At 42.0% G+C, this 20,855-nt stretch overlaps 1 protein-coding gene across 1 annotated transcript; it reads right to left on the minus strand.

Moving 5' to 3' along the window:
• Nucleotides 1–81: 81 nt before the first annotated feature.
• Nucleotides 82–8,504, minus strand: LOC139480167 (uncharacterized). The gene is made up of 5 exons (XM_071263200.1): nucleotides 7,285–8,504; nucleotides 4,049–4,240; nucleotides 3,263–3,412; nucleotides 2,197–2,379; nucleotides 82–269 (listed from the first exon to the last, which is right to left on the minus strand). Exons 1-5 carry the CDS (start codon nucleotides 8,459–8,461, stop codon nucleotides 82–84), a joined length of 1,890 nt encoding a protein of 629 aa, XP_071119301.1. The 5' UTR covers nucleotides 8,462–8,504.
• Between the last annotated feature and the right edge of the window lie 12,351 nt (nucleotides 8,505–20,855).

The following is a 20,855-nucleotide window of genomic DNA, read 5'->3' on the forward strand; positions in this document are numbered from 1 at the left end:
ACTGTGCCTCCATGCACTGGGAACAACTTGGGCAGCTCGAGACTGTGGTGACGCCACGTGGCATATTCCGATATGGAGATGTCAACCTTCTCCGCCACGACAGTGTCTTCGGCGCCTGCACCGCTGTAACGAGTTACGACCGCTTCTACACCGGCGCCGCTTCCTGGTATCAGAGCCACGACCGTGAACTCTCCTTCTCCCGCGCTCCCTCCGCCGCTTCCTACCGTCACGCCACTTCCGCTTATGTCGCTTCCGGCGCCGACAGGAATCTGCAATGTTGGAACTCTGGGTCAGCGGGACATATGTCAGTATATGAGCGCTAGTCAGCGGGACATATGTCAGTATATGAGCCCTAGTCAGCGGGACATATGTCAGTATATCAGCGCTAGTCAGCGGGACATATGTCAGTATATCAGCGCTAGTCAGCGGGACATATGTCAGTATATTAGCGCTAGTCAGCGGGACATATGTCAGTATATGAGTCAGCGGGACATTCATTCATATATCAGTACTAATCAGCGGGACATATATCAGTATATCAGTACTACCGGGGCATATGTTGAGGATTCATCAGTGTTTTTTTTCAATATAGGAAATACCAACCGAGTCTGACTTAATCTGTATTAGGCAAGTTTGGTTTGATTTGGTTTGTTTGTTGCTTTACGCCGCACTCAGCAATATTCCAGCTATATGACGGCTATATGGCGGCGGTCTGTAAATAATCGAGTCTGGACCAGACGATTCAGTGAAACTTGTGAAACGTGAAACAGATGCCGTTTGACTGGAACTTGACTTGGAGGTATAAAAAGATTAATCGTTATTAGACAGTGACCTAACCAAATACCATGCTGACACCACACGCAAAATGGATAATTTGTGATGGCTGACTGTTGCCTCCTGGTGGTTTGAACATCACACATACCGTACAATGGCCATTACTGTGAGACTCCGGAGTTTCAGGAACAAATCAAGCTTGTGTGTTACTGTGTTCAATGCGTCTAATGGAATGCTTCCTGAAACTCTCTTGGATGTTTGTTTGTGCTGATCAGTATTGATGTGACAGTAATTATATATTCACAGAATGGTTGTTCTTGTAACAGGCATCTGTGTGTTTTGATTTGATGGAACATTGTTTCCGGCAGTAATTTGCTTACTTATATCATTGGGTATGACATATATGTTTTTATGTTATGTTGACTGATGTGGTCACTATTTGACGATGTTGACTGATGTGGTTACTATTTGTCGATGTTGACTGATGTGGTCACTATTTGACGATGTAGGCTGATGTGGTCACTATTAGACGATGTTGACTGATGTGGTCACTATTTCACGATGTTGACTGATGTGGTCACTATTTGATATTGTTGACTGAGATGGTCACTATTTGATGATGTTGACTGAGATGGTCACTATTTGATGATGTAACGGAGATGGTCACTATTAGACGATGTTGACTGATGTGGTAATTATTAGACGATGTTGACTGAGATGGTCACTATTTGACGATGTTGACTGATGTGGTCATTATTAGACGATGTTAACTGATGTGGTCATTATTTGACGATGTTGACTGATGGGGTCACTATTAGACGATGTTGACTGATGTGGTCACTATTTGACGATGTTGACTGATGTGGTCACTATTTGACGATGTTGACTGATGTGGTCACTATTTGACGATGTTGACTGATGTGGTCATTATTAGATGATGTTGACCTGCCTTTGCTTGTGTTTGTGACGGGTGCCTCCGGTGGGGCAAGATAAGCTCATCTTTGATAGTGATCAATAAACATATGGTCATGATATACTAGTAGTCGGTATTGTACCGAGGACTCTAGTTTTTAGCATAGATTTCTTATGATCATTGACATATGTATATTTTTCGTCGCTTTTATTTGCATTCCCAGTTTTATCTGAGTTTCTTCTGTTATTCCTTGGGATATCTAGTGGTTAAAGCGTTCGCTCGTCACGCTGAAGACCCGGGTTCGATTCCCCACATGGGAACAATGTGTGAAGCCCATTTCTGGTGTCCCTTGCCGTGATATTGCTGGAATATTGATAAAAGCGACGTAAAATCCAACTCACTCACTCACTCACTGACTGATATTCCTTATGTACAGATGGTATAAAGATATCAACATCTTTGGGGTAGTTTCGTATTAAAATACAAGAAGGTGACTAAGGGGGGCTAACCTCTGCAAGCTGCGCGCGCACCTTGGCACCCGCGTCGCTCTCGAAGAGGGGGACACGCTGTTCCCCCATTGGGTGATGGAGACTCTAGGATGCTCCTGGACCGGACTCGGAAGCGCCGTCGGCGTCCGCATCTACGTGGTCTGCATGCGCCCCACGCTGTCCACGGCCCTACGAGACAGTCCACTATGGGAGGAAAGGACATACAATGATGTAGTGTGAGTGAGTGAGTGTGTGAGTAAGATTTATAGTCGCATCGGCAAAATTTGACCCACAATATGATAAAGGAGACACAAAACAACATGAGCATGTGAAAGCGACTCCCTCGCGTGTTAAGACTGATAGTAAATATCTTCATGTACATATAGTGTGCTACATATGTTTTATCGCCGTAATGCCGAGCGCCAGGCAAAATGACAGCAAGTACCACCTTTTAACGTCTTGACACGGCCAGAGGATCGCACTACCGACATTCCGCTATCCTGCCAAACGCACTACGGTATCTTCACGAGGCAGGGGAGTTAACTGACTATAAAAGTCCAGTTTCCACTCTTGCCGAACTAGGCTAGAATTATAGAGTTGTATTTTGGCTGGACTAACGGGTCAATGCATAGTGCAATCAACATCGCTTAACGATTCGTTCGTAAACTGCCGTGCAGACTTCAGTCGATTGCAGGATTTGCAAAGCATATGTACCGCCAAGTCGGCGTCAACAGATATTTTCCAAATATTTGTTTGTAATCAAGGTGCTCATGTGATTGATGCACTTCGTGAAGTAAGACCTGTTATATCACAATATATAAATTGATTACCGATCAGATCGTCTTGCCTGGGCGCCGCCATTTTGTTTGACGCAAATGCAAGTGATATGAGAGGCGGAATCTGTATGGTCAATAGGAGGGGCATAGAAGGGACATAACTCGATGCCAAGAAATTCCAGCCGAGTTCGGCAAGGGTGAACACTAGACTTTTACAGCCAGTGAACTCCCTTGCCTCGGGAAGATGCAACACGGAGGCGGTTTGAACCGGTAGGGAACATTATTGTGCACTGACTGACTGACTGACTCACCTCTACTTCTACACTCAGACGAGTAGTTGGCGAGGTGCAGGCCGGTGGGGCAGGAGTCGATGCAGTCGCCCCTGTGGGCTATGCGTGGGCGGTAACATCGCGTGCAGTACTGGCGTGTGAAGCAGGTCCGGCAAAAACTCACTTGACATTCTGAGAAAACAAAATCATACCCAGCAAAGTCGATCTCAAGTCCGACAGGTGACAGGTGGACTTTTAGATACACACAGGTGGACCTCCGGGTACATACAGGTGGACCTTAAGATACACACAGGAGGACCTTCAGATACATACAAGTAGACCTTCAGATACATACAGATGGACCTTCAGATACATACAGGTGGACCTCACATCCAGGTGGACCTTAAGATACACACAGGTGGACCTTCAGATACATACAGACAGACCTTCAGACACATACAGGTGGACCTTCACATGAAGATACATTTTGGTTTCAAAGGTATTCTGGTACATGTAGGTTAATTCACAGGTTCATATAGATTGAGTTACAGGTACATACATGTTGATTTACAGGTACATAGAGGTTGATTTACAGGGGAAGATACATCCAGGTTGATTTACAGGTTCGGGTACAAAGATAGTGATTTACAGGTACAAAGGTGACTTAAAGGTGCTTAGAGGTTGATTTACAGGTACATACGGGTTGGTTTACAGGTACATACAGGTTGATTTACAGGTACATTCAGACCTCAAGGCAGATATAGGTTAGCTTGAAATTATCTCCAGGTAGGTTTCCACTGATTCTCCTACGAGCAAGAGGCAACTTACTGACGCATCTGTTGTGGAAGTGTTGGCGGACTCCGAAGTACCCTGGAGGACAGCTGGGCGTGCACATCCCCGTCTGGCGCATGTTCCGGCGGTACAGGAACAGGAAGTAACGTCTCTCGCATGTCACACAGCCGTTGACAGCGGAACACGACGTGCATCCACGAGGACACATTGGATAGGGCCCGACCACAGCTGAAACACACAGAGATCATCAGGATACATATCCAAGCTCCTACCAAATGCCAACTGATATTCAATAACGATTTTCTTGTTGCAATAGGGGCATGGATGGGCCAGTCGTCTGAAGGCGCTGTAATTCGCTATGCAGAGTTGCGTCCCTTGGGAGGTCAGAAACCTATGATCATGGGTTCGAATCCCGGTTCTCCCTAAATATGTTGCTTGGTTTGTCAGCACCATACCCGTGCTCATGGGTTTCACCGAAGTGGTAAACATCTGAGACCTACACCACTTCCGTCTTTCCTCCCACATTAAGCTGACGCAACGTTATATAACTGGAATACTGTTAAAAGCGGCGTTAAACAAAAACTCACTCACTCATCTTGTAAAAATGTGACAAAATCTGTACACGAAACAAATAGAGCTGAAATAAACATGAACAAACGATAAATCCCAACATATTTATGAACAAATTGCAATCCGGGATAAAAGCTTAAAATACGCGTGGTCATGACACAAAGATTACTTAATTTACAGTTTCATAGAGACCCATTTTAAATATATACTCTTTTTGGTGGTCAGTTTTATAGTCAAAACATGAAATGGCATACAGTAAACTACAGTAATGACGAACTCAAAGTGACCACTTATAGGTTCTATATAACTGTACTTTGTTATTAGCATTTCGACTGTGAGACATCTTGGATCAGTCACGTTTCCTCACAAACATGCTCGTTCCGTTATATCTTGTAAAATGTATGACAAATAGTCGGGACCTAAAAACCCTGTTCGTTATATTCGTCAGTTCGTTGTAAGTGTGTTCGTTATAAACGTAGTTTACTGTATATAGAGGGAATAACCTGCAGTGGCATACTGGCTTGGAACACATATAACATTATTGAATATGACCCCTTTTTCCAAATGTTGCCCTAAGCTAACTTAAAATACATTTCATTTGATTTGTATGGGGGTGGGTAGGGTTTATATTCTAGATGTATCCAACCAAGTATTTATTTACTGAGCACCATCAAACAATTTTAACGTTTGAGCGTTTTTCACTGAACAAACACTTAATCCTTTTACCACTGCCAACAAACTATTCATTTTGGGCATATTTCTGAACAATTCACCCCCACCCCACTACCCCCACCCCATCTCTCATCAAGGAACCAAATGGATCTAAAACGTTGTGGTGAAACCCACGAGTACGGGTAGGGTTCTGACAAACCTAGAAACATAATCGGGGCGAACCGTGAAGTAAATGAACACTGAGCTAAACTATATAGGCCATGAAAATACCACTAGACATAAGAACATTATTCTTATCCCTTTTAACAAAATGAGTGTCATGAGGGGGGTAAAATAACGCTAAATCTATGTTTTAAAACATTGCCAGGAAGTACAATGATGAATGAACGAGAAGAGGCCAGCTTTAGTGTGGTCTGTGATTAGTCCAGACTTGATACTGAAGCTAAAACCCATGAGGTTCCCATAACCTATAAAACCGAGTTGACACAAATGACCCCGCATACATCGTTCTATAACCTATAACTGCCAAGTTGAGTCAAATGACCCCGCATACATCGTTCTATAACTTATAAAAACCGAGTTGAGTCAAATGACCCCGCAGACATCGTTCTATAACCTATAACTGCCGAGTTGAGTCAAATGACCCCGCAGACATCGTTCTATAACCTATAAAAACCGAGTTGAGTCAAATGACCCCGCAGACATCGTTCTATAACCTATAACTGCCGAGTTGAGTCAAATGACCCCGCAGACATCGTTCTATAACCTATTACTGCTGAGTTTGGTCAAATGACCCCGCAGACATTATCGTTCATTGTCAATTAAATCAAATTTTACAGAAAACTGTGTTTTGAGGATGTAAAAACATTTTCAACGGTCCAATTGACAACAGTTATATTTATTGATATTCATTATTGCGTCGTACAGTCAACCGCCTATTTTGTTTGTTAGATTACAGTTGACTGATTCCGTTAGTAGTTTCAGTAGGGCATTGTACATACAGCCTTACAGATCAGAATGCATAGGTGAAGTTGCAACATACTCCTGTGTACAATCCTATGGCCTTGTCATGCCAGTCTGGTTCATGTGAGAATATTACCAGTCAAAATGATTTTGTAATGTAGGTTTTTAAATTAGAGGTATAATTGATCTTGATGTTAATAGAGTTTCTATGTTTGACCCTCCTACAAAGATTCATCATTGTAAATAGGAAGTAGTGAAAAGTCAAAGTATTCATAAAAGCCAGAAGTATTCCAAGGCACAGACGTGGGCTGTTTCTAATAAGAGTACACATCTTACACCTACTGGGAGCATACAGTCGCGGGGCCAAGGGTGCATGGTCGAACCACAGTGCACGTCGTGACTCATTTCTGAAATATCGGTTGAAACACTCAACTGGCGTTAACACTTAAGTGGTTTTAAAACTTGAACCTTGTATTTGGGATTTGGGGATGCAGAACTGTTTTAACCTTTTTATTATACTTTCTGAAATTTTTTTAACACACAACCGCAGCAACATCACTGATACAACACCTAAACTTTGTATATACAGAGGTGTTCTGACTTCATCTGACCTGACACACCATATATACAGAGATGTCCTGACTTCATCTGACCTGACACAATATATATACAGAGATGTCCTGGCTTCATCTGACCTGACACTCCATATATACAGAGATGTTTTGACTTCATCTGACCTGACACTCCATATATACAGAGATGTCCTGACTTCATCTGACCTGACAAACCATATATACAGAGATGTCCTGACTTCATCTGACCTGACACAATATATATACAGAGATATGTTGGCTTCATCTGACCTGACACACCATATATACAGAGATATCTTGACTTCATCTGACCTGTCACACCATATATACAGAGATATCCTGACTTCATCTGACCTGACACACCGTATATACAGAGATATGTTGGCTTCATCTGACCTGACACTCCATATATACAGAGATGCCCTGACTTCATCTGACCTGTCACAATATATATACATACAGATATTTACTTACTTCGCCTTGATCTAGCTTTTGGAGCGCCTGCCTTAAGGATTTTCGTACTCAGGCCCAGATCTGTAAGTCTCACTGACTGGTGTCCAGTTGTAAATGTCCACGTTGGGTCTGCCATCATGTCTGTAAAAATGTCTTGGTCGACAACTATGTGTGTGTCTCTCCTCGCTCGGGGCAAAATTACCCTATTTGATTTAGACTTAACTTGGATCATTAGATGTCCCAAAGTCTGCCCCTCCTGAACCAGATGTCCCAGTGGTCCTGTATGTGCCTCATGTACCAGATGTCCCAGTTGTCCTGTCTGTCCCTCCTGTACCAGATGTCCCAGTGAGCTTGTCTGTCCCTCCCCTACCGGATGTCCCAGTGGTCCTGTATGTGCCTCATGTACCAGATGTCCCAGTGGTCCTGTCAGTCCCTCCTCTACAAGATGTCCCAGTGGTCCTGTCAGTCCCTCCTCTACAAGATGTCCCAGTGAGCTTGTCTGTCCCTCCCCTACCGGATGTCCCAGTGGTCCTGTCTGCCCCTCCGCTACCAGATGTCCCAGTGAGCCTGTCTGCCCCTCCTGTTCCAGATGTCCCTGTGGGCCTCTTTGTCCCTCCTCTACCAGATGTCCCAGTGGTCCTCTCTGTCCCTCAGATACAAGACGTCCCAATGGGCCTCTTTGTCCCTCGGCTTCCAAATGTTCCAGTGGGCCTCTCTGTCCCTCGGCTGCCAGATGTCCCAGTGGTCCTGTCTGTCCCTCCTGTACCAGATGTCCCAGTGGTCCTGTCTGTCCCTCCTGTACCAGATGTCCCAGAGAGCCTGGCTTCCCCCTCTCTACCAGATGTCCCACCGGGCCTGTCTGCCCCTCCTCTACAAGATGTTCCAGTGGTCCTGTCTGTGCCTCCTGTACCAGATGTCCCAGTGGTCCTGTCTGTGCCTCCTGTACCAGATGTCCTACTGGGCCTGTCTGTCCCTCCTCTACAAGATGTTCCAGTGGGCCTGTCTGTTCCTCCACTCCCAGATGTCCCAGTGGGTCTGTCTGTCCCTCCTCTGCCATATGTCCCAGTGGTCCTGTCTGTGCCTCCTGTACCAGATGTCCCAGTGGGCCTGTCTGTCCTTCTATTTCCAAAAGTCCCGATGTGTCTGCCTGTCCCAGAACGGTCAGATGTACACACACGACAGCTAGAAGCAAGTGCATAACGAGATCCTAGGATCACTCGCAGCCCATGGGTCGGGCCGCACACTCCTAATTTCTCAGGGCATTTACTTCTCTTCAAACTCCAAACAGGTACGCTAGGCACATCACGGTTATGACATCAACTGTAGCGTGTGAAATGATACACTAGTCGTACACATAATCACCCTCAGCTTCACGGCTCTAAGTGCGCCAGCAGGGAGGTCGGCAAACCAGATTGACTGTGACAGCCCGCATACCCGACTAACGTCGTCACTCTTGCTTTTAGCATTTTCCACATAAGACATATTTATAATCGACACATCTTTCATGCACGATCGCAGATGGGATAACTCGAACCTTGTCCCGTATTTAAAGGTAAGACAATTGGTTACAGGCAGTGTGAGTGGAGGTATGTTGAGGGTTAAGGTGATGTGTTGAAGTGATGTGTTGTAGTGATGTGTTGTAGTGATGTGTTGTAGTGATGTGTTGTAGTGATGTGTTGAAGTGATGTGTTGTAGTGATGTGTTGTAGTGATGTGTTGTAGTGATGTGTTGTAGTGATGTGTTGAAGTGATGTGTTGTAGTGATGTGTTGTAGTGATGTGTTGTAGTGATGTGTTGTAGTGATGTGTTGAAGTGATGTGTTGTAGTGATGTGTTGTAGTGATGTGTTGAAGTGATGTGTTGTAGTGATGTGTTGAAGTGATGTGTTGTAGTGATGTGTTGTAGTGATGTGTTGTAGTGATGTGTTGTAGTGATGTGTTGAAGTGATGTGTTGTAGTGATGTGTTGTAGTGATGTGTTGTAGTGATGTGTTGAAGTGATGTGTTGTAGTGATGTGTTGTAGTGATGTGTTGTAGTGATGTGTTGAAGTGATGTGTTGTAGTGATGTGTTGTAGTGATGTGTTGTAGTGATGTGTTGTAGTGATGTGTTGTAGTGATGTGTTGTAGTGATGTGTTGTAGTGATGTGTTGAAGTGATGTGTTGTAGTGATGTGTTGTAGTGATGTGTTGTAGTGATGTGTTGAAGTGATGTGTTGTAGTGATGTGTTGTAGTGATGTGTTGAAGTGATGTGTTGTAGTGATGTGTTGAAGTGATGTGTTGAAGTGAGGTGTTGTAGTGATGTGTTGTAGTGATGTGTTGAAGTGATGTGTTGTAGTGATGTGTTGAAGTGATGTGTTGTAGTGATGTGTTGTAGTGATGTGTTGTAGTGATGTGTTGAAGTGATGTGTTGAAGTGATATGTTGTAGTGATGTGTTGTAGTGATGTGTTGTAGTGATGTGTTGTAGTGATGTGTTGTAGTGATGTGTTGTAGTGATATGTTGTAGTGATGTGTTGTAGTGATGTGTTGTAGTGATGTGTTGAAGTGATGTGTTGTAGTGATGTGTTGTAGTGATGTGTTGTAGTGATGTGTTGTAGTGATGTGTTGTAGTGATGTGTTGTAGTGATGTGTTGAAGTGATGTGTTGTAGTGATGTGTTGTAGTGATGTGTTGAAGTGATGTGTTGTAGTGATGTGTTGAAGTGATGTGTTGTAGTGATGTGTTGTAGTGATGTGTTGAAGTGATGTGTTGTAGTGATGTGTTGAAGTGATGTGTTGTAGTGATGTGTTGTAGTGATGTGTTGTAGTGATGTGTTGAAGTGATGTGTTGTAGTGATGTGTTGTAGTGATGTGTTGTAGTGATGTGTTGTAGTGATGTGTTGTAGTGATGTGTTGTAGTGATGTGTTGAAGTGATGTGTTGTAGTGATGTGTTGTAGTGATGTGTTGTAGTGATGTGTTGTAGTGATGTGTTGAAGTGATGTGTTGTAGTAATGTGTTGTAGTGATGTGTTGAAGTGATGTGTTGTAGTGATGTGTTGTAGTGATGTGTTGTAGTGATGTGTTGTAGTGATGTGTTGAAGTGATGTGTTGAAGTGATGTGTTGTAGTGATGTGTTGTAGTGATGTGTTGTAGTGATGTGTTGTAGTGATGTGTTGTAGTGATGTGTTGTAGTGATGTGTTGTAGTGATGTGTTGAAGTGATGTGTTGAAGTGATGTGTTGTAGTGATGTGTTGTAGTGATGTGTTGTAGTGATGTGTTGTAGTGATGTGTTGTAGTGATGTGTTGTAGTGATGTGTTGTAGTGATGGGTTGTAGTGATGTGTTGTAGTGATGTGTTGAAGTGATGTGTTGTAGTGATGTGTTGTAGTGATGTGTTGTAGTGATGTGTTGAAGTGATGTGTTGTAGTGATGTGTTGAAGTGATGTGTTGTAGTGATGTGTTGAAGTGATGTGTTGTAGTGATGTGTTGTAGTGATGTGTTGTAGTGATGTGTTGTAGTGATGTGTTGTAGTGATGTGTTGAAGTGATGTGTTGTAGTGATGTGTTGAAGTGATGTGTTGTAGTGATGTGTTGAAGTGATGTGTTGTAGTGATGTGTTGAAGTGATGTGTTGTAGTGATGTGTTGTAGTGATGTGTTGAAGTGATGTGTTGTAGTGATGTGTTGTAGTGATGTGTTGTAGTGATGTGTTGTAGTGATGTGTTGTAGTGATGTGTTGTAGTGATGTGTTGTAGTGATGTGTTGAAGTGATGTGTTGTAGTGATGTGTTGTAGTGATGTGTTGTAGTGATGTGTTGAAGTGATGTGTTGTAGTGATGTGTTGTAGTGATGTGTTGTAGTGATGTGTTGTAGTGATGTGTTGTAGTGATGTGTTGAAGTGATGTGTTGTAGTGATGTGTTGTAGTGATGTGTTGAAGTGATGTGTTGTAGTGATGTGTTGTAGTGATGTGTTGTAGTGATGTGTTGTAGTGATGTGTTGTAGTGATGTGTTGAAGTGATGTGTTGTAGTGATGTGTTGTAGTGATGTGTTGTAGTGATGTGTTGTAGTGATGTGTTGTAGTGATGTGTTGTAGTGATGTGTTGAAGTGATGTGTTGTAGTGATGTGTTGTAGTGATGTGTTGTAGTGATGTGTTGTAGTGATGTGTTGTAGTGATGTGTTGAAGTGATGTGTTGTAGTGATGTGTTGTAGTGATGTGTTGTAGTGATGTGTTGTAGTGATGTGTTGTAGTGATGTGTTGTAGTGATGTGTTGTAGTGATGTGTTGAAGTGATGTGTTGTAGTGATGTGTTGTAGTGATGTGTTGTAGTGATGTGTTGTAGTGAGGTGTTGTAGTGATGTGTTGTAGTGAGGTGTTGTAGTGATGTGTTGTAGTGATGTGTTGTAGTGATGTGTTGTAGTGATGTGTTGTAGTGATGTGTTGTAGTGAGGTGTTGTAGTGATGTGTTGTAGTGATGTGTTGTAGTGATGTGTTGAAGTGATGTGTTGTAGTGATGTGTTGTAGTGATGTGTTGTAGTGATGTGTTGTAGTGATGTGTTGTAGTGATGTGTTGTAGTGATGTGTTGAAGTGATGTGTTGTAGTGATGTGTTGTAGTGATGTGTTGTAGTGATGTGTTGAAGTGATGTGTTGTAGTGATGTGTTGTAGTGATGTGTTGTAGTGATGTGTTGTAGTGATGTGTTGTAGTGATGTGTTGAAGTGATGTGTTGTAGTGATGTGTTGTAGTGATGTGTTGAAGTGATGTGTTGTAGTGATGTGTTGTAGTGATGTGTTGTAGTGATGTGTTGTAGTGATGTGTTGTAGTGATGTGTTGTAGTGATGTGTTGTAGTGATGTGTTGAAGTGATGTGTTGTAGTGATGTGTTGTAGTGATGTGTTGTAGTGATGTGTTGTAGTGAGGTGTTGTAGTGATGTGTTGTAGTGAGGTGTTGTAGTGATGTGTTGTAGTGATGTGTTGTAGTGATGTGTTGTAGTGATGTGTTGTAGTGATGTGTTGTAGTGATGTGTTGAAGTGATGTGTTGTAGTGATGTGTTGTAGTGATGTGTTGTAGTGATGTGTTGTAGTGAGGTGTTGTAGTGATGTGTTGTAGTGAGGTGTTGTAGTGATGTGTTGTAGTGATGTGTTGTAGTGATGTGTTGTAGTGATGTGTTGTAGTGATGTGTTGTAGTGAGGTGTTGTAGTGATGTGTTGTAGTGATGTGTTGTAGTGATGTGTTGAAGTGATGTGTTGTAGTGATGTGTTGTAGTGATGTGTTGTAGTGATGTGTTGTAGTGATGTGTTGTAGTGATGTGTTGTAGTGATGTGTTGTAGTGATGTGTTGAAGTGATGTGTTGTAGTGATGTGTTGTAGTGATGTGTTGTAGTGATGTGTTGTAGTGAGGTGTTGTAGTGATGTGTTGTAGTGAGGTGTTGTAGTGATGTGTTGTAGTGATGTGTTGTAGTGATGTGTTGTAGTGAGGTGTTGTAGTGATGTGTTGTAGTGAGGTGAGGCTGTTGGTGGAACCCAAGCTTAGAAAGGCATAACCGGGTGTGGGATTGTTCAGAACTTGATGATGAGTAGGGATTCCCCTTTGGGGATAATTGTGGGTTGTAGCGGCTTTGGGGAAAATCGAGAAGTTGTAAAAGTTGTAAAAGTTTGGAATCTGACTTGACAGGCGAGGGTGATGCAATCACTTAATTCCCTGAGGCCAGTTCTCTGAGCACATACCAACAGGCACAGCGTCCTGTAGGGTCTCTTTTAGTCGCAGAGATTGTCTCTGCTGTCTTGTGGCATCCAGATATATACTACTCAAAAGAAGTTAAAGAACACCCGATCCTTTCATATAACTATTGTTAATCTGACATGGAATAAAGGATTAACTATAGTAATTTGAAAGAATCGTGTTTTCTTTAACTTCTTTTGAGTAGTATATATTTGACTGATTAAGAATACGGGTGTGTTGTGTCATGAGGTATCCAGATACGGGTGTGTTGTTTAATGGTGTATCCGGATACGAGTGTGTTGTGTTATGGGGCATCAAGATACGGATGTGTTGTGTTATGGGGTATCCGGATACGGATGTGTTGTGTTATAGGGTATTCGGATACGGATGTGTTGTGTGATGGAGCATCAAAATACGGGTGTGTTGTGTCATAAGGTATCCAGATATGAGTGTGTTGTGTTATAGGGTATCCAAATACGGATGTGTTGTGTTACGGGTCATCAAGATTGGGGAGTGTTGTGTCATGAGGTATCCAGATACGTGTGTGTTGTGTTATGGGTATCCAGATATCCAGATGTTGTGTTATTGAGTGTCCAGTTACAAATATTATATTATTTTCTATTTTCGGCAGTAGACACAGACCAGCAAGTATATACCTCCAGTAGCCGCGGGCACGAGGTTGTAGATGGGCGGTAATAACGCGCTTATCTGATGTCGTCTCAAGTCTCGCCTGTACACCAGCTCACACACGCCCCCCAGGCAGGTAAACACACAGAGTCATTAAACAACATGGTTGGAATAAAGTGATCAGTGTAGTAGCCATGTTTATTAACACTACACTGTTAGGAGATGTTCGAGACAATTACAGTCTTCGTTACATATTGGTTCAACACAGACACCTCGTTTCAGTTGCTGTGTACATGGCGTAACTCCTTAAGTCACAGCGGCTATGTACAAGATGTAACATCTTAAGTCTCAGTTGCTGTGTACATGGTATAACATCTTAAGTCTCAGTTGCTGTGTACATGGCGTAACTCCTTAAGTCACAGTGGCTATGTACAAGGTATAAAACCTTAAGTCTCAGTTGCTGTGTACATGGTATAACATCTTAAGTCTCAGTGGCTATGTACAAGATGTAACATCTTAAGTCTCAGTTGCTGTGTTCAAAGTATAATATGTACAATGTACGAGGTATAACACCTTAGTCTCAATGGATATGTAGTACAAGGAAATAAGTCTTGTTTCAGTGGCAGTACAATACAATGTAAATGTACATAATATAACACAATGGTCTCTGAGACTATGTAACATACATCATATTACACCCTGGTCTCTGATACTATGTAATATACATCATTTAACACACTGGTCTCTGTGACTATGTAACATGCATCATATTACACACTGGTCTCTGAGACTATGTAACAAACATCATATTACACCCTTGTATCTGAGACTATGTAACATTCATTATATTACACCTTGGTCACTGTGACTATGTAACATACATTATGTTAACACTGGTCTCTGTGACCATGTAACATACATCATATTACACCCTGGTATCTGAGACTATGTAACATACATCATTTAACACCCTGGTCTCTGTGACTATGTAACATACATCATATTAACACTGGTCTCTGTGACTATGTAACATACATCATATCACACAGTGGTCTCTGAGACTATGTAACATAGATCATATTACACAGTGGTCTCTGAGACTATGTAACTTACATTATATCACACACTGGTCTCTGTGACTATGTAACATACATCATATTACACCCTGATCTCTGCGACCAGGTAACATACATCATATTACACTCTGGTCTCTGAGACTATGTAATATACATCATTTAACACACTGGTCTCTGTGACTATGTAACATTCATCATATTACACACTGGTCTCTGAGACTATGTAACAAACATCATATTACACCTTAGTATCTGAGACTATGTAACATTCATTATATTACACCTTGGTCACTGTGACTATGTAACATACATTATATTAACACTGGTGTCTGTGACCATGTAACATACATCATATTACACCCTGGTATATGTGACTATGTAACATACATCATATTACACCCTGGACTCTGTGACTTTGTAACATACATCATATTACACACTGGTCTCTGAGACTATGTAACATACATCATATCACACACTGGTCTCTACGACCATGTAACTTACATTATATCACAACCTGGTCTCTGTGACTATGTAACATACATCATATTACACCTGATCTCTGCGACCATGTAACATACATTATATTACACCCTGATCTCTGTGACTATCTAACATACATCACATTACACACTGGTTTCTGTGACTATGTAACATACATCATATTACACACTGGTCCCCGAGACTATGTAACATACATTATATTACACCCTGATCTCTGCAACCATGTAACATACATTATATTACACCCTGGTCTCTGTGACTATCTAACATACATCACATTACACACTGGTTTCTGTGACTATGTAACATACATCATATTACACACTGGTCCCCGAGACTATGTAACATACATCATATTACACCCTGATCTCTGCGACCATGTAACATACATTATATTACACCTGATCTCTGCGACCATGTAACATACATCATATTACACACTGGTCTCTGAGACTATGTAACATACATCATATTACACCCTGATCTCTGCGACCATGTAACATACATTATATTACACCCTGGTCTCTGCGACCATGTAACATACATTATATTACACCCTGGTCTCTGCGACCATGTAACATACATTATATTACACCCTGATCTCTGCGACCATGTAACATACATTATATTACACCCTGGTCTCTGTGACTATCTAACATACATCACATTACACACTGGTTTCTGTGACTATGTAACATACATCATATTACACACTGGTCCCCGAGACTATGTAACATACATTATATTACACCCTGGTCTCTGTGACTATGTAACATACATCATATTACACCCTGGTATCTGAGACTATGTAACATTCATCATATTACACACTGGTCTTTGTGACTATGTAACATACATCATATTACATTTTGGTCTCTGAGACTATGTAACATACATCATATCACACACTGGTCTCTTAGACTATGTAACATACATCATATTACACCCTGGTCTCTGAGACTATATTACATACATCATATTACACACTGGTCTCTGATACTATGTAACATACATCATATTACACACTGGTCTCTGTGACTATGTAACATACATCATATTACACAGTGGTCTCTTAGACTATGTAACATACATCATATTAAGCACTGGTCTCTGAGACTATGTAACATACATCATATAACACCCGGGTGTCTTAGACTATTTATCATACATCATATTACATTTTGGTCTCTGAGACTATGTAACACATATCATATCACACCCTGGTCTCTAAGACTATGTAACATACATTCTATTACACCCTGGTCTCTGAGACTGTGTAACATACATCATATCACACACTGGTCTCTGAGACTATGTAACATACATCATATTACACACTGGTCTCTGAGACTATGTTACATACATCATATTACACACTGGTCTCTGAGACTATGTAACATACGTCATATTACACACTGGTCTCTTAGACTATGTAACATACATCCTATTACACAGTGGTCTCTTAGACTATGTAACATACATCATATTAAGCACTGGTCTCTGGGACTATGTAACATACATCATATAACACCCTGGTCTCTGAGACTATTTATCATACATCATATTACATTTTGGTCTCTGAGACTATGTAACACACATCATATCACACCCTGGTCTCTAAGACTATGTAGCACACGTCAAATTACATCTGGTCTCTAAGACTATGCAGAACACGTCATATTACATCTGGTCTCTAAGACTACGCAGAACACGTCATATTACATCTGGTCTCTAAGACTATGTAGAACACGTCATATTACATCTGGTCTCTAAGACTTTGTAGAACACGTCATATTACATCTGGTCTCTTAGACTATGTAGAACACGTCATATTACATCTGGTCTCTAAGACTATGTAGCACACGTCATATTACATCTGGTCTCTTAGACTATGTAGAACATGTCATATTACATCTGGTCTCTAAGACTATGTAGAACACGTCATATTACATCTGGTCTCTAAGACTATGTAGAACACGTCATATTACACCCTATTCTATAAGTCTATGTAACATACATCATATTACACCCTGGTCTCTGATACTATTTATCATAGATCATATTACATCCTGGTCTCTAAAACTATGTAACACACATAATATTACACCCTGGTCTCTAAGACTATGTAGCACATATCACATTACACCTCGGTCTCTATATCTGTGAAGCACACATCATATTACACATTGGCCTATTATATCCTGATCTCAGGCGGGAACTATTCCACCCTCTATGTGATAATGGCCTGATATTAATCTGTCTGGTTCGCTTTTATTTCTACCTATTTCCTCACCAACAATTGCACACGACTCTGGTGTCCGTTTGTGTTTAGATTGAACTAAGTTTGGCATTGTTGTTGACTGTAATTACAGTATCAACGCGGTGTCACGGTGTAGGGAAGAGAGGTGCGTGTTTATGTAACCTACTTGGGGGGTTCTTCACAAAGCACCTCTCAACTTCGGGGAACGCAGATTGGAGGTAGCAAAACGACAGATCATACTCAAAGGAAACAATAATTGTGATCGTGTTCCTAGTTTTCAGATTTATATTTTGAAGCAAACATCAGCGCATCTTTATGCAGTGTTTAAAGCATTGTATTGTGTAGAAGATGGGTTCCATAAACTTTCAAAAGATTTTCTTATTATTGTAAAAATTACAATTGAATCAAATATGTATATAAATTCTCAGAAATTCTTCTTCTTCTGACTGTAGATGATTGGCGGTTAATACAGTTTGGGGGAAAGGGAATATACGGGTAGCAGGAATGACGGTTAACAAAGTTTTGGGTAGGGAATATAAGGGTAGCAAGACTGACGCTTAACACAGTTTAGGGTAGAGGTAATATAGGGGTAGCAAGACTGACGGTTAACATAGTTTGGGGGAGTGGTAATATACGGGTAGCTTGACCGACGGTTAACACAGTTTGGGGAAGAGGGAGTATAGGGGTAGCAAGACTGACGGTTAACACAGTTCGGGGGAGAGGGAATATAGGGGTAGCAAGATTGACAAGTAACACAGCTTGAGGTGTTGGGAATATAGGGGTAGCAAGACCGACGGTTAACACAGTTTGGGGGAGAGGGAATATAGGGGTAGCAAGACTGACGGTTAACACAGTTTGAGGTGTTGGGAATATAGGGGTAGCAAGACTGACGGTTGACACAGTTTGGAGGAGAGGGAATATAGGGGTAGCAAGACTGACGGTTGACACAGTTGGGGGAGAGGGAATATAGGGGTAGCAAGATTGACAAGTAACACAGTTTGAGGTGTTGGGAATATAGGGGTAGCAAGACTGACGGTTGACACAGTTTGGGGGAGAGGGAATATAGGGGTAGCAAGACTGACGGTTGACACAGTTGGGGGAGAGGGAATATAAGGGTAGCAAGATTGACAAGTAACACAGTTTGAGGTGTTGGGAATATAGGGTTAGCAAGACTGACCGTTGACACAGTTTAGGGTAGAGGGAATATAGGGGCAGCAAGATTGACAAGTAACACAGTTTGAGGTGTTGGGAATATAGGGGTAGCAAGACTGACCGTTGACACAGTTTGGGGGAGAGGGAATATAGGGGTAGCAAGATTGACGGTTGACACAGTTGGGGGAGAGGGAATATAGGGGTAGCAAGACTGACGGTTGACACAGTTTGGGGGAGAGGGAATATAGCGGTAGCAAGACTGACGGTTGACACAGTTGGGGGAGAGGGAATATAGGGGTAGCAAGATTGACAAGTAACACAGTTTGAGGTTGTGGGAATATAGGGGTAGCAAGACTGACGGTTAACATAGTTTGGGGGAGTGGTAATGTAGGGGTAGCAAGACTAACGGTTAAAACAGTTGGGGGAGAGGGAATATAGGGGTAGCAAGACTGACGGTTGACACAGTTTAGGGTAGAGGGAATATAGGGGTAGCAAGACTGACGGTTGACACAGTTTGGGGGAGAGGGAATATAGGGGTAGCAAGACTGACGGTTAACACAGTTTGGGGGAGAGGATAGGGGTAGCAAGACTGACGGTTGACACAGTTTGGGGGAGAGGGAATATAGGAGTAGCAAAATTAATGGGGTGATATAATTTGTGGGGTATATTTATAGGTGTAGCATATGTAAGAGGAATGAATGAACCTGCCGACGTCGAATATTCCAGCTAGGGACACACATCCTAACTGGATTCTCATATTAGACGTGAGAGGGCACTTACAAGATGGAATACGTTATCTATAGCAGGTCAACACTCTTGAGGTCGACATACCAAGGGCCGGTCGTCCACGTGTGACATCACGTCAACAAGACAACCATATTCGGTTAGTGCAACTAGGGAATCGGCACAAAACTGCCACTTTAACGGCTCGGACATTTCCTAGGTTGAGACCAATTAGTGGCAGAACCGAGCGAGCACAACATCCGGCCCCGACGTCCAGCGATACGCACAATTTCGCTTCCGCGCCAGGCACACGTAGCTTGGTATGGACAGCATCCGAGGTACAGAAGACAAGACTGGGATAATATGCTGTTCACAGACAAGTCAAGGTTTCATATAGACAGCTCTGAAGGACGTGCAAGGAGTCCAGGAGAATTATTTTGCTACTCTTGTGAGACTGAACGTCGTCAGTTCAGGGGGTGGAAGTATAACGGTATTCCCCGTGGTAACATGTTTGGGAAGAGATGGCCGACGCGTACAACAGGACCAGAACCAGTCGGTAACGCTAGGACAGTTGGGCCAATCTTTGTTTGACATTTGTAACAACATGCTCTCGGCTGTGTTCAATGCCCTGCCGTAGACTAACATCTAGTCTCTGAAATGAACATATGGAACAGAAAAAAACAGTTGTAAAATTATATTTTAAAAAAATAATGAAAAGGAGCCAAGACCTGATACTGCAGAAATCTAGACTGCCAAACAAACATTATAGACTTGCATGGGCTGTGTTTGATATATTTGTATCAGGGTCTGTAAGACAGACTAGCCCTGCCGCTGCCTCGCCTTGATCAACGCAAATGGTGGTCACGTTCGATTTTGACACTTATTTGAGTTGTTACACATCCTTCTTTAAGGGCGAGTCGCTGTCTCCCGTTACCAGATATCGGTTATGTCACTTAATTTGTTATGATAAGACATTACGTTATTTTCAATAACATAAAATTTACACTTTATATGACGCAGTTGCGTATTTTGGCTTGTTTATACCACTGTATAAGGTCTTTTTGAAGAACATACCATAATTAAAAATTACCTCACGAACATATACTGTTTGTAAATGGGGTAAATTTGACTTAACGTCGCATAAAGCACTTTAGAATGTATGCAATGAAAATACATTTTTTACAGGTGGATGTAATAATTGTCACATGACAAGAGTTAAGGTGACTTTGTACCACAGTTCCCGTGTTTGTTCATGTGAACACTTGACTTGATTTGCATTTATTTGTGATGGGTGAAGCAGGATATGCTCACCTTTGCAAACACCTGTTGTCGTGACTATATGATACGGTCCATAAACACTTGAAAATGGAAAATGTTTTGTTTAGTTTATTGTTAACATCCTCCTAAAGGTATTTAACTGTTTTAGGCAACATGCCTGCAACATGGTGGCTTGTACTAGTTCAGTCTAGGTTTTATAGGGTTATCCTCGGAGATACCACCAGACTTTTGGTATGAGGTGGGCAGGGGATCGATTCAATTACTTCCCACTCCTCCTTCAGACCC

Source organism: Haliotis cracherodii, unplaced genomic scaffold (assembly GCF_022045235.1).
Source record: "Haliotis cracherodii isolate W230 unplaced genomic scaffold, xgHalCrac1.p SCAF_4, whole genome shotgun sequence".
Taxonomy (NCBI): domain Eukaryota; kingdom Metazoa; phylum Mollusca; class Gastropoda; order Lepetellida; family Haliotidae; genus Haliotis; species Haliotis cracherodii.

Bases quoted from the DNA above. Each gene is read 5' to 3' on its own strand.
- LOC139480167 (XM_071263200.1), bottom strand. From the start codon at position 8,461: ATGCACTTGCTTCTAGCTGTCGTGTGTGTACATCTGACCGTTCTGGGA. The intron at 2,380-3,262 runs GTGAGTCAGTCA...TTCCTCCCATAG, and splicing joins GTCTGAGTGTAGAAGTAGAG to TGGACTGTCTCGTAGGGCCG. The intron at 270-2,196 runs GTTAGCCCCCCT...CCAACATTGCAG, and splicing joins TGCGCGCGCAGCTTGCAGAG to ATTCCTGTCGGCGCCGGAAG.